Genomic DNA, 14,261 nt, shown 5'->3' on the forward strand with positions numbered 1-14,261 from the left:
TTACTAGATAGGATCAATATCACAAATACAAGAGGCAGGGCCAAGTTTAGAGATTTAAAGGTCCAAGAACGACCCAGGAGTGCTGGGTGGGCCTGTTTAAACATATGAGCTTTCAGGTAACATTATTGGATTAAAGAATAAAAGTTGATTAATTTGTTCATTTTCTCTTTTGTTCGGCAATTTGTTGGTGTCGTTTTCATGGGAATCAAATATAATCTATATTCCCATATATTATAGCAATATTAATACTACACGACAACTTTAAAATGATATTTGTTGAACGATATTATTAACATATTCATCACATGATGATGTAACATCATGCAAAAACTGTAAATTATTCCGGTTTTGATATATAGAATATTTTTAATGAATAATAATAAAATAGTTTAATTTAAAAACGACACGCTATTAATAAAAAGGTTAGATAAGTTTATAGCCAATAATAAAAGGCTACGAATCTCTAAACTTGCGACAGCGCATTTCAAGCTCGTTGTTTTCTCTCTAGCTCCGAACAAAAAACTCTCTTAATCGTCCAAAACCTCAAGATTTGCTGAAAGGGGGTGGGAGCTTTGGCTCCTCGCCCCCTCCCCTTGCCCTCTCCCTCTTCTCTGTCTAGTTTTTAACTTCTGTGTAGTATTTTTATTTTTTTTTTGTGTATTTAGGCCGAATAAGGGAGGATCGCCGTTCGAGCCTTTCCGGCCACCAGTTCTCTACACGCGCCCCACCGGTGTGAAGCCTAGCCGCCGATCTTCAAAACCTCCAAATCCGGTGTCCATTGGAGTGGCGCGTAGCCCGCACGCGGGGGATGAAAATCCGGACAGCGTTGGCGCGTGGCCCTCACGCGCCACCGAGGAACCCTCTACCGACACCACGCTCGGTTGCTGTGGAACCGCTGGCTCCAGGTCTTCCAAGTCTGACCGTCGGCTTTCCTCCCAGCGTGAACAGTCCTGCACGAAATATTGCCGACCAAATGTGTATTGTTCATCCGTTTTGTTTTTTTTACTGTCTTTTGTTTCGTTTCTATGTTGTTGTCCGTTTTAGTTTTTTGTAGCTTGTCTTGTTTTCTTATGTTGGTGTTGCTTTTGTTGACCCGAGTGAAGTTTGGACCTATAGATCGGACGTAATCTGGGACAAGGCTTTCGAGAGTGTTGGGCGATGCTACGGCCGGTGGTTATACGGCTGGGTTGTTGTGGTCTGTATGTACGCTGGGTGCTTGTTCCACCAGAGCTCGAAATGACGATGCTTGCGGTGGGCGTGTCGTCTGAGGTCTCATCAGAGCTTGTGGTCTTGTAGTTGTTATTGTAGTTTTTTTATAGTAGTTTGTTAGTTTTAGTTATAATAAAATAGGAATAGGCTTTGGATTTGATGTCCATAGCAGTGTCCCGTACTCTTCTTCCCTGGGAGGATAGAGGACCGTTAAGTTCTGTTTTTACAGAGCGCTTTCTCGGGTTCGAGAAAGTTTGATTAGAAGTTAAGGCAAAGTCTACCGCAAATGTATTTGTGTGTGGGGAAGCTACAGATCTGTTGAGTTAGTTGGCTTATTACTGAATTTTCTGTGTATTGAAATTTCTTGTATCGATAAGTCACATTTGTAACTTCGATTTCTTAATGAGATGAGTATGCTCCATTCCAAAAAAAAAATAATAATAATAATAAAAGGCTACGAAGTGCGAACAGCCAACTTGATTAATAATTGCAAACTTTTATCTCTTCTTCCTTTTCAGCTCTTCTATTTGTTCTTTAGTGAAGTTAATTTCCTCACCTATGACATGACATCCCCTAGCTTCAAATTTTCTCTCTCTTGTTCAAGGGTTCATGTTGTCCATAGTCTTGCTACTCAAATCCTCTAGATCTCTGATTTTTCTACTGTAAATTGTTCATTCGGATTGTTCATAAGATTGTTCATTCGGATCAGATATTTTTTTTTGTCCGGTTTGACATTCGAGAAACTGAATTTTAAGTCAAAATTCGAAAAATCGGATATCGGGTTTTAAATTCGGAATTTTTTTTTTCTTTTTTTGTAAATCGGTTGTGGTTCAATCTAGATTGTATATAGTACTGAAGTGCTACTGAAAGCACTGCCATTAATTGAGTTCCAGGAGTAATAACATTTGAGTCAGAAATTTCAAGCGTTTCTTTAGGGGTCAAACTTCTCCCCTCAGCTTCATATTATTTCCTTAACCTTTCCTCTTCAGCTTCCTAGCATTTCAGATTTAGAAGAACAATAAATTCAATACTCATTTACTATTTTTTTTTTAATAATTAAATTCATGACTCATTTACTAGGAGCCATTCATATAACATGAGAATCTTACCGCCTCAACCGCATCTTTTGCAGCTCTGAAGCGCCGAGAACGACTTTGTTGATTCATTTTAGCCCTTGGTGCAACCTCATCTACATTAGTCATATTAACCAAACTTGACTTTAGTGCAATGAAAGGGGACATACTTACAAAAAGTGCAACTAGGTTTAAAAGATAAAAAACCGAGTTCAACCTGGAACCTAGAATCAAACCCCGGGTCTAACCCGATCCGATATATCCTGATTTCCGGGCCGGAACCCAGATAAATTGTCTTACTCTATATAGCATATTAATACTTTAAATGAATCAGTACCCCATACCCTGCTCGACACTCTCACGTTTAAACTCAAATCAAATTCCACTCGTAAAAAAAAAAAAAAACCCTCCCATGAAATTAAATTTTCGCTTGATTATTAAATGACAAATATCCAATTAAATTCAACTCAACTCAGTTAAAAGTTATTAAGGTTTGCTTGTTTATGTTTGACTCAACTCATTAGCTCGATTCGATTAAAACTCTTTCATGCATCGATTAAAAATTGTTATTTATCAAAAAAATTTACTTGCAAATCTACTTATTGATACACTCAAATTATCACTGATATGGAAGGCTTAGCTTTCTTTCCAAGCTGGCCGGTGCATGATGTACACTCATCTATTCGTGGTTACAGTGCATGTTGATGGCTGTAGGGACAGCCGATCATGTACATGATAAGTGTATTCTATACGGTGCATGTTATCATTTCACACTCTCACCCACCCAACAAAACCCAGCCACCCACTTCATATATATCAGCTTAAGATCACCCAATTAAAGGCATCGATGGTTTTCAAGAAAAAAAGAAATACAAAAGATTTGAAACTCCTCAATTATTTTGCATCCAACTTGTGCAATGGCAGAAAATTCAACCCTTGGTTTATTGTAATGCGGTGGCCTGCATGCATGATCACAATACATAGTTGCAGTCTGATCTCCAATTGTATGTGGATGGGACCCACAATATCCCCACCCCTTTTTTTAATGTAATGTCACGTCCTCGACCCCAAAAACTATATGTTATGTCATGAAAAACCTTAATTATGGTAAGGTGGAAAAATAAATGGTAGCTAGCTTGGAGTTACTTTCACTTTAACTATTTAAGATTTCTTATTGGAATGTATTTGTTAAGACTTATTTTGTCTCATTGATTCATACAACAAAAGGAAAGATTAGAATCGTCATTGAATCGTTAGTACAATTACTTTTTCTAAGATATAAGTTTGAGTTTATCATCGAATCGTCATGTTTGTAATTAATAGTATTTTCTTCATATAGTTTGTCTTCGAATATCTTAACACTATATCTTAAGATAGACAAAAGGAAACAACAATAAAAGCAAAAAGATAGATATGAAAATAATGAATTACAGTTTAGATTTATTTTGATAGACTTCGAAATCAGTCATAAAAGTCAGATCTGAAAGATTTGATCTGATGATCCGTCATTATCTTCCCAACGATCGGTTTAAGAAGCATCTTGTGCTGCTCGTGCCTCATAAAAGGTGTCGTAGAATTGTAGATCCGTCTTTTCAACTTTGAAAGAAATAAAATAAATTAAGAAAAGAAGAGAAATGAGGGAAGGAGAGGGAGAAGAGGGAGAAGAGGAGGGAATGAGGAATGGAGATAGGAGGAAAAGAAAGGGAGAAATGAACAAAAAGAAGGGAAGGAAAGGGGGAAGGAGAAAGGAAGATCCTCCTCCTCCCGTGGACGAGGGAGTTTATGCAAAAGTAAATCCGACATTAATTCAAGTCCCTTCAAGCATGCATGTATGATGTATGTTTATATGCTTGTTTGTGTATGGCCGACCTATATCAAGATTGATATCAACAAGGATTTTTGTAAGATATGTTGCATTAAAATAAATTAATTAATCATGTTTTTTAACCTATTATCCTTTTTAGGATTCATCACCCTAAAAAAGTGATTATTTTCTTAATAAATATATGACAAAAATAAAAAATAAAGTTATAAACTATAATGTATAAAAGAATATTTTTAAGTAAAGATTAAAAACTTAAATTAAAAAAATAAATAAAGCAAAGAGAAGAGGAAAAATAATAATAATTTTTTAAAAGAAATAAAGAAAAAAGAAAATGGAGATAGAAATTTTTATGCAAAATAATCAATACACACTCATGGATGGTGCTTTGGGTGGAGCTTTACGCAATCCCATTATACCAACCATAAAAAAGATTTCTGTTCCTCGGCCCACCCTCCCCTACCTCTTCCTCTCCGCCTCTCCTTTCTCTCTTTATGTGATCCTCTCTTCCACATTCTATGGCTTTTTCTGCCTTTGCATCTCATTTTTCTCTTTAAGCTCTTCCCCCTGTATTCGGCTCAGAATCGCTGAATTCATTTCCTTCCCTTTGGACACGCTCCCCAAAGTTTTTTGCCCGCAACGGTCGCAGGAAGAAAGCAAAAGAATAGAGCTGAGTGTGCAATTTACCTTCTCAACCAATTCATGCATCTCGTATGACATGCGGATCCACTTCGTTTCCTATAAGTGAAAGCAGAGTGATTATATTTTGGAATTTCTCTCAGTTTGGTTCCTCGGAATTCGGGAAGGGAAATTCCATGGGAAACATCGGTAGTAGCGGCGTGAACGGCCGTCGCAGACCCGGGAGTAGGCGGACCCACCCGCCCCCTCCTCCTCAGGCCCCACCGCAGCCGGAGATCTCCGCCAACCGGTATGTGTTCGCCGCCGCTACGCCATACCCCTCCCAGTACCCGAACCCTTCAAATCCTCCCCACCCGTACTACCAGTACCCTGGCTACTATGCCCCTCCACCGCCGGCTATGCTACCGGCCCCCTACGACCACCACCACCGCGGTGCCGGTGGTCCTCATTCTCATCCCCATCCCCCCGTGGACCCTGCCCAGGCGCATGCCAATTGGGTCGGCGGGAGGTACCCCTGTGGGCCCGTCATACCTCTTCCCGCCCCCTATATCGAGCACCAGAAGGCAGTTACTATACGGAACGATGTTAATCTCAAGAAAGAGACTTTGAGGATTGAACCGGACGAGGAAAACCCTGGGCAGTTCCTCGTATCCTTCACGTTCGATGCCACGGTTGCCGGCAGGTATTTAAGTTTTTTTTTTTTTTTTTTCCTTTCTTTTCTGCTTTTGGAGAAATTGAAATATTGCTGCTTGCGTATATAGTGTCTGAGATTTATGGAAAGCTAGAGGTTGGATTCGTCTGTATGATATTTTGAAATATTTTTCAACTTAATTTTTTCTTTGTTTAAAGGGTTGCTTTAGGATCGCTGCTATTTTTAATTTATTACCAAGTCAGTCTATTTGGGTAGATAATGCTTTGAGGTTGGGAGTTTGTTTTTGGAGTAATGACGATGATAGTTTATATTGACTAGCTATGCATGAGATATCTATATTATATTCTGTTGTCTGATTCTTAACTATAAAATACATAGGTTGCTTTCAATTTGTGTCTTGTTTGATGTTGTGAAGATCTTCATTTCATGCTTCACTGACTTAAATTAAGTGTTCTGTTGATGGGGAGAGATGGTATGGGCCATTGTTATTGCTTTCTGTGCAGAGATTTGTGGGTTTCTGAGTGTTTTTAAGAACTTTGTGATTTACCACTACTAGGCAAGTCTAGAGATTTTTAGAACACTTTTGCTCAGTCTCCATTTGCTGCCATACACTATAAGTTCTTATAAGAGATTCATGGGCTGTGTTTGTTTTGAGGATCAAATGGTATCTATGGTACCTTTTCCCCTTTTCTGCAGATTTGTACTGAAATTGAATTTAATCTCAATTAAATTAGGCACAGTGAAATATACAAGTGAAAAGGAAGCTCTACGCTCTACGTTGCCTAGGTTTTGCTTAGTTTAGACCAGTCCTCAAAACATTGTCACTTTTACTTTTCCGTTGTAATATATTTTCTAAGATTTAAGGTTCAATTTTTTTTTTTATTAATGCTGTTTTGTACCAGCTGAAGTTATTTTTCAGAGGTATGCTATTGATAAGAGAGCTTTTATCCAGTTTCCTTTAGCTTTAAACTCATTATATGTTTTTTTGAAGATATCTGAATTAAGAATCTGGTTTTCAAAACCTTATTTCTTTGGGCTCCAGCTATAGATTTTTAATGGAGTTAGTTTTTATGATTTCCTTGTATCGATCTCTAATTCCTAACTAGGTGTCTTCTCTTGTATAAATCCTTTGTACTTAGGCTACTCTCTTTCTAAGTTTTAATATATATTTTTTTTACTTAAAAAAAAAAAGGAATCTCGTTGCTCAAGAGGAAGATAGGTTTTTGTGTGAAGAGGAGAGAAATTCTGCAAGTAGCATTGAGAGAAGAGTGGATGGGCTGAATGTTGTTTTAAAAAGGAGGAAAAGGTTACAGATGTCTGAATCGGAAACACGTTAGTTCCAATGTCCATGTTTCACCTCGTGTAGAAGACCATTGTTTTTTATTTTAGTTCAATCCCTGAATGGCCATCAATATATGTATATTATATATATACATATAGATATAGATATTCTTGGATCTAGAATGAAAATTTCCATTTCCTTAAAAAATACTTAAAACAGATTCCAATTTTGAAGTTTCACCAAGACCAATTGGAGAATTGCACCACTGGAATCTTGCAAGCATCCTGTAGAAGCCTCTACTATTCTGCTATTCTGCACTATGAAGATGTGTATAGAAACTAATTTTACATGGATGAATGTTTCAATCTTACGGTAGTCATACCTTACTGTTATTATTTTCATAGATTCGATGCCAGAGTTTCAACTCATCTTAAATTCAAGATCCAATCCACCCGTAGGTAGCCCAAGTGGTAAGGGCGAACTTGTCTGCATGATAAGTGGGAGGCCATGGCGGTGGGTTGCTGTGCTACTCTCCCTGGGGATTTAGGTTCTATGGGTGAGTCCTAAGGGCTCTGCCGTGGGATGTTTCCCCCATCATAAAAAAATAAAAATAAAAAATAAAATAAAAAAAAGGTTCAAGATCCATATCAGTCCGTTCAAATGGGTTTGGAGAATTACTGCTTATTCCCCTCCCAGTGCCCTCGAAATGGTTGAGGGAAACCACTATAAGGGGGATCCCCACCTTGAAGTGGGAGTTGCCCCTTCTCTGTGTTGCACAGGGTGAATACCCTTCTGTGTAGGATGGATCCGTACTTGCATTGATAGGGTGGTGATGCGGAATATATGGATACAAGAAAAAAAACTGAGTTTTAGTTTGTTTAGGTTATTCATAATTGCTTTTTATCTTTTATTTGAAGTTCTATTGGTTTGAACAGTTAAGAGTCCAATTCAGTGGTTAAGTCAAAGTTAAGTTAGGATTAGGAGTTTTATTTGGACTTTCATTTAAGTTATTTAAAATAAAGTCCTGATTGTATCAAAACCTCCATTAGTGTATTTAAGAGTCTTTGACACTCCAATGGAAATGGAATAGTTGTAATGGAAAGAATTTTAAGAAAAATGATCCTTCCTCTATCATCCCCTTCTCGAGCTTCTTTCTTCACTGCCCCTTTTCTTGTGCTTCTTTCTTTTTCTCCTTTGGCTTCTACCCTCTTCTTTTTTGCTTCTTCGTTTCCTTTTCCTTGCTTCTGCTTAGCTTTTTCTCTGCTTTATCTTCTAGTCTCTCATCCGTTTAAGCATTCCACTTAATTCTTTGTTGTCCTAATTCAAATTGGTATCCGCGCACCATGCGATTGTTTTCTATCTGCAATCATGAGTTCCCATCTCTTCATCATACCTTACTCAACAACACCAATTGAAACAAAAAGGAAAAAGAAAAAAGAAAAATACTATCATCATCATTTTAACCATCATCTCTTGTCTATTTTCTGCTTTCTAGAGTGTAGTAGGTATTTCTTTTGTATACGTCCTGTGTACTTGGGCTTTGCCTATTCTTGGTAATAAAATTTCGTATTAATTATTAAAAAAAAAAAAAAAAAAACCATCATCTCTTGATGGGTATTAAATGATTGGCAGGTTGAAAGGTTGATGAATAGCATTACTAAAAAAAATGCCCAAATAGTCACCCACCCAAATTCACCCCTGCTGGAGTGATTAGATTCCATGTGGTGAGGAAAATTGAAAGAGACTACAATAAAGCTTAAATAAGAAGAGAGCTGATTGAGATTTTTTGGCACTCGTTGCAGTTTGAAAAAAAGTTAAACTGTGTCCCTTGGCCCATGGTATTGGTGAAAAGATGAGGCTGCAGTGAGAGTGATGGAGAAATTTTGAAATCAAGCCCATCATTGATTATACTTTTTTCCATAAACTCGATTGCAAAACATGTCGACAACAGAGATGCGATGAAGGTTTGGATAATATGGCAACGAGGAGTTCGTTTCTGTATTATTCAGTGATACTCTTTTTAATTAGTTATAAGTGATTGACATGGCTTATTTGGACCTAAAAATCTCTAAGGCAATACAAAATGCTCATGTGAAGATCCATGGCTGTATTTGGCAAGTAGAAAACAAGATTCAAGATATAGTCACAGTGTATGCATGGTGCCATTATCTTCTATCATTTTTGTGGTTTATGTTGCTGCTTATCAAAACTAAAAAGACGAATGTTATTTAAATTATATTTGACAATCTTAATATTGAGATTAAAATCATTTCCTTATTTATTGCCTATTTAGGATTGCGGTAGAAAATATGGCTTTTAATTGTAGAGCTTTACTAAAAAGCTCTACTATTGAAAAGTTTTTTTATTGTTTGGTATACATACATGTGCCTAAAGAGCTTTTAAGTTACTTGCAGTGGATACTTATAAAAAAAAAAAAAGTTACTTGCAGTGGTTTTAACAAGTGTATCGTTTGTCTGCAGGCGCTTTCTAACAAAATCTTCAATTTGGTGCTTTTTAAAAAAGTGGATTTTCAGTTTTTTTTTTAGGTGCTTAAAGCACTTACCAAATATACCATTTTTCTTTAATAGAGCTTTTAGACTCTTTAAAGCACTTTTTAAGCTTCCAAACTTGAATCAAACAGTCACTTAGTCTAGAAGTACAGTACTAAGCTATCATATGTATCATTGTTATTCTTATTTTTCAATGTGATATTACCAATTAGCATATTTGATGGTGGTGCTCTTTTCAAATTTCAACTGTATCCAATCTGCAGTTTCGTATGCTTGCAGGCAGCACTTTTGTTGTTTATATATTTTCTTCTTTGGTGTGAAACATTTTGTTTTATTGTATAATCGGATTTTTAATTTTTGTTTTCTTCAAATTTATCAAGATCTTCAAATGTTGTCTATGTTTGTTCTAGCGTTCCACCTTTCTGATCTTATGTTGTTGTTGTTATATCATATTATTCTCACTTATTATTATTATTATTATTATTATTTCTGTCTCAATTGACATTTTGTTTGCTATGCTCAACAGCATTACGGTTATTTTCTTTGCGAAAGAAGGTGAAGTCTGTAACCTGACACCAACGAAGGAAAACCTACTTGCACCTGTGACAGTACATTTCCAACAAGGTCTGGGTCAGAAGTTCAGGCAGCCCTCTGGAACTGGGATTGACTTCTCGATGTTTGAAGAGACAGAGTTATTGAAAGTGGGTGACATGGAGATCTATCCTTTAGCAGTTAAAGCAGAGGCAACTCCCGTTAACGATGATGGAACTGGTACAGATGGAAACCCAATACCTCCAACCACCAACTCACAGATAACTCAGGCAGTCCTTGAGAAGGAGAAAGGTGAATACCAGGTAAGGGTAGTAAAGCAGATCTTGTGGGTCAATGGAATGAGGTATGAGCTGCAGGAGATATATGGGATTGGGAATTCTGTGGAGAGTGACTTGGATGGGAATGACCCAGGAAAAGAATGTGTCATCTGCCTGTCAGAACCACGGGACACAACCGTCCTACCCTGCCGGCATATGGTAATCAAACCTCTATTGTCTTTAATTTGAAGCTCTGTGATTTGATTGGAAGCGGATAGCTGTAGTTATAGTTCAGAGTCAGTCGCCCAGTTTAGTTTCTACTTTCTTGTACACAGGTTGCAATTCCCATCCAAAGCACCTTATACCATGGTTGTTGGGGTAGTTATCATTTTTAAGTCTGGGACCTGCTTTAGAAAGTCAACTTTCTACATCCTCCCTATCCACCACCACGACAAAAGAAATAAACTATTACCAGAAAAACAAAACAAAAATATTTTTTGAGCAGGAATTAACTGTAACCCTGGTTTGCTCTAAGTTTCCAAGTTGCTCATAAATCACTAGGTAAAATATGAGTAAATGGGCTGACACACTAGATGCATCCATCCTCTTTCTGACCCGGCAGTCGCTCATTTACAAAGCCTGAATGTAGATAATTTATAGAATAAATTGGTCTTGATGTAATAATGGTTGGGTGTGTTTCCATGTTGCAGTGTATGTGCAGTGAATGTGCAAAGGTTTTAAGGTTCCAGACAAACCGGTGCCCGATATGCAGACAACCAGTTGAGAGGCTTCTGGAGATAAAGGTCAACAATGGATCTGAAGAATGAAACAAGAGGATGTATTCCGCCACTAGAGTGCCGGATGTGGCCATGTTTCTTCTCTTATTTTCTTCTTTTACACATTTTCTGGTTTTCTAGTTACTGGAAAGAATATGTTTGATAAGTAATTTGTGGCAGTAGCATGCTGTCAATACATTTTGTGTGGGCGGATGGAGTGTTTAGTGGTAATTCCTCTGGAATATATATAGTACTACATGTTTGCTGAATTTCTGTCTTTTGTTTTATTTTTTTATTTCCAGGGGGTTTTCATTTTCACTGATGAGTTTCTGAAGGTCAGTTTCAAGGGGGTTCTCTCAAAATACCACGCTTGATTAAGCTGAGATTTTTTTCTTTTTTTGTTTTGTTTAGTAAACTAAGTTGTGTTCTAAAAACATTAATGTATTAATGTTATGTATCATATTATCAGCTTACTTCAATCTAACCACATCATATGATTTTTTCTTAAAAGAAAAATGTGTAAGATTTATGAATAATATTAATAAAAGTGTCGGTCTTGAAATTTCACGTATTCGTGGTCATGAATTAAATATTACTTGTTCAGCATACGTGTAAAGTGTGGTCTTTAAAAGCTCATCAGATTATCTTCTTATAGCCGTTAAACTTCACATCATTCCAGGTTCTTCAACACCTTAATTTAAGTGCCAACAGAAAAGCAATGAAGGCGACAGCATGAACAAACACGACAACTTTTCAATCGAAAACATGTGGTTGCTTATTTAGTTTTAAGTGCCCAACCACAAAGCAAGTTACTCGAACTTTCAAACATCCTAAACGACGACAAACTTAGACATTACCATATAGGTTGCTTATTTAGCTTAAATGCCCAACCACAAAGCATTTGGATGTTCATACACACCCTAAACTCGGCCAACATAACACACATCATAGATTCATAACTAAAGTCTCAACACAACAGTTCAAACGACACAGAAATTCAGTTTAGTCTCCCCACCATTGATGGACAAAGACACCACGGCTTCTAAGCCCCTTGAAGAGGTCCATGCAGTCTCCCTTTAACGCACCTCCACCATCTGCTCCCTCCGAGCAGTGAAGGAACATCTCATCAACAAAGCATATTGCACCACTTTCAAATAACTCAGAGAGGAATTTCCTTTCCACTTTGCCTGAGTTCATCTTCAGGACCACAAAATCTGCATGCTGCACTGTTTCTTTAAACCAAGAAAGGAAATTAAACCATTCATTTTGCAAAGGCGGATCGACATCTTCATCGGAAGTTAGGTTGGCCGGAGCCCAGTTTCCTGCCAAACCCGGATGATATACAAAAGTTATTCCAGGCTTTTTGACATAGGATAGCAGAACTGAAGTGTTATGGTCAACAAAGTAAACATTGAATGCTTTGCTATCCACAGGATAAGAGGGCAAAAACCAGTTCATAACATTGGAGTTCAGATGCACCCCCGCCCCAATATCAATATAGACCAACCGCTTTTTAGTATCAACATCCATAAGCTTGGGCAGATAAGAAAACCAGTTCTCAAACCCCATTGATTTTTCCTCCACAAGGGGCTCAATTTGGTCCATGAAAGGCTTGTTATTTGTGACAGACGGGCAGTCGGCCGGAAGGCGATACTGCTCAAAACAACTGGCATCTTGGAATCTTTTCTTGAAGACAACCAGAGTAAAGTTGTGCACATAACCAACATGCACAACATCGGAACTTTTCAGTAACGATGAAACTGGGGTTGCAGATCTGATCAATCCATTTGGGACGATGCTGCTAATACCCACAACCACGGCGCCGATTCCACCAGGGATAAGAATGCGTTCCATTTCGAGAACGAGCAATGCAGGAGTAGAAACCTGGTCATTATACCTTGACAGCACGAAATCAAATGAATTGTCCATGTAATCAAGCTCATGTTTCCGATTAAGAGAGAGAAACCGGTGCTTCTTAGAAACACCGTAGACATTGGAGAACCCCAGATCTCGCAGTGCCATCACGCCGAAGGCCCACCCTTCTCCAACAAAGAGAGCTTTCCCATTGAAATTCAAGAACTTCTTATCCACAAGCTCTCTGACCACATTAACGGTCAAATTCGCAGTTTCCTTGCACTGCACCGATTGAAATGAGCCCCAGAGTGGATTCAGGAACCTGGAACGAAACAAATACGTGGCCGGAACCATAGCAGTTGTTGAAAAGCCTGAATTGAAGGCACAGTCGCTGGTGGCCATAGAAGCAAATATTCCCGAATCGGAACCAGATAAGACGTGCAGCAAGGGAATTATCGAAACAGCCGAGGCGATTACAAAAGTGCGATAAAGCATGCGCCTGGCTATAGACCCATGTAGGATCTGATATCTCACGGCCTTCAAATCCATGAATTGCACGGATTTCGTTTTTCAGATCACGAGTGAAATCGGAGAGCAAGTCTTGAAGATTTAACTAAATCTAAGGGATTTTGTTGAAACTTTGAGAGGAAATAAGCCAAAACGAGATTAATAGAAAGAACTAGCGAGTGCAAAACCTGGAGGAGGTGTGATTTCCACCCACGAGGACACCCATTGATTTTTGGAACCCTAACCAGACCCTCCTCGGAGCCCTAGGCCGCATTGGCTCGAACCAGGTCTGACCCATACTGAATCGGAGCGTTGGACGGAGAAATCTACATTTTATTACATAAAATTACATTCTGCGCGATGGGAGCTGGGGACTTTCAGAAAACCTAGATCTACAGACAACTGTTGGATCGGAAATTTAGGGATGGAAGCGGAAGGGAAGCCGGGGGGAGTGGAGTGGAGAGGAGAGTGTGAAAAAGCGAAGCGGAATGCTATATAGCCTATAATATAATCTACGAAGCAAAGGTAGATTCCTTGAAAGCTTCGTCGGTGGAAGATGATTGGCTGGAAGGTAAGGTTCCTTTTTAAGAAAAATCGGCTGTACACGTGTCGTATATTTGACGGAGGAGTCTCAATTATTTTTCTGATACAAAGCCTTGTGATAATCTTTTGTCATTTCATTCATATCATATTAATATTATATATAAGTATGTTTGTTGGGTATTTTTTAAATAATAAATTTATTTTTTTAGAAGATTAATTTTTTTAAAATTTATTTCTTATTTTTTAAAATATGCAACATATTCTATTTATATAAAAAAAATTTAGTGATAAGCGATTATATGCATTAATATTTAATATGATTAGTCAGAAAATAAATTTTATTAAAAGAATATTAATTTAAATTTAAATTATGAAGATAACAACATTAATCCATAGATTAGCACGTAAATTTATTTTTATATATAACAAAATTCTGTAAGTAAATAAGGTTACTGTCGATACCATATTCATTTGCCGTGAAATGCTTTTTACAATTTTATATACGTTGATTGAGTACAAGTTAATTGACTTTGAGCTTGGCTTTGCCTTTCATCATTGAAATGTTTTAGACTTTTTTTTTCTTGT

At 37.6% G+C, this 14,261-nt stretch overlaps 2 protein-coding genes across 2 annotated transcripts; one reads left to right on the forward strand and one right to left on the reverse strand.

The window, feature by feature from the left end:
- The first annotated feature begins 4,499 nt into the window (after positions 1-4,499).
- LOC108989075 (probable E3 ubiquitin-protein ligase LOG2) lies at positions 4,500-11,041 on the forward strand. The gene is made up of 3 exons (XM_018962554.2): positions 4,500-5,425; positions 9,714-10,215; positions 10,707-11,041. Exons 1-3 carry the CDS (start codon positions 4,818-4,820, stop codon positions 10,821-10,823), a joined length of 1,227 nt encoding a protein of 408 aa, XP_018818099.2. The 5' UTR covers positions 4,500-4,817; the 3' UTR covers positions 10,824-11,041.
- Positions 11,042-11,505: 464 nt separating this feature from the next.
- LOC108989074 lies at positions 11,506-13,685 on the reverse strand. Its single transcript, XM_018962551.2, has one exon. It carries the CDS (start codon positions 13,173-13,175, stop codon positions 11,775-11,777), a length of 1,401 nt encoding a protein of 466 aa, XP_018818096.1. The 5' UTR covers positions 13,176-13,685; the 3' UTR covers positions 11,506-11,774.
- Positions 13,686-14,261: the final 576 nt, after the last annotated feature.

This window comes from Juglans regia, chromosome 3 (assembly GCF_001411555.2).
Source record: "Juglans regia cultivar Chandler chromosome 3, Walnut 2.0, whole genome shotgun sequence".
In the NCBI taxonomy this organism is placed as follows: Eukaryota; Viridiplantae; Streptophyta; class Magnoliopsida; order Fagales; family Juglandaceae; genus Juglans; species Juglans regia.

Excerpts from the sequence above, each read along its gene's own strand:
- LOC108989074 (XM_018962551.2), bottom strand. The coding sequence starts at position 13,175 with ATGGATTTGAAGGCCGTGAGATATCAGATCCTACATGGGTCTATAGCC.
- LOC108989075 (XM_018962554.2), top strand. The coding sequence starts at position 4,818 with ATGACATGCGGATCCACTTCGTTTCCTATAAGTGAAAGCAGAGTGATT. Across the intron at positions 5,426-9,713 it reads GATGCCACGGTTGCCGGCAG|CATTACGGTTATTTTCTTTG; the intron begins GTATTTAAGTTT and ends TATGCTCAACAG. Across the intron at positions 10,216-10,706 it reads TCCTACCCTGCCGGCATATG|TGTATGTGCAGTGAATGTGC; the intron begins GTAATCAAACCT and ends TCCATGTTGCAG.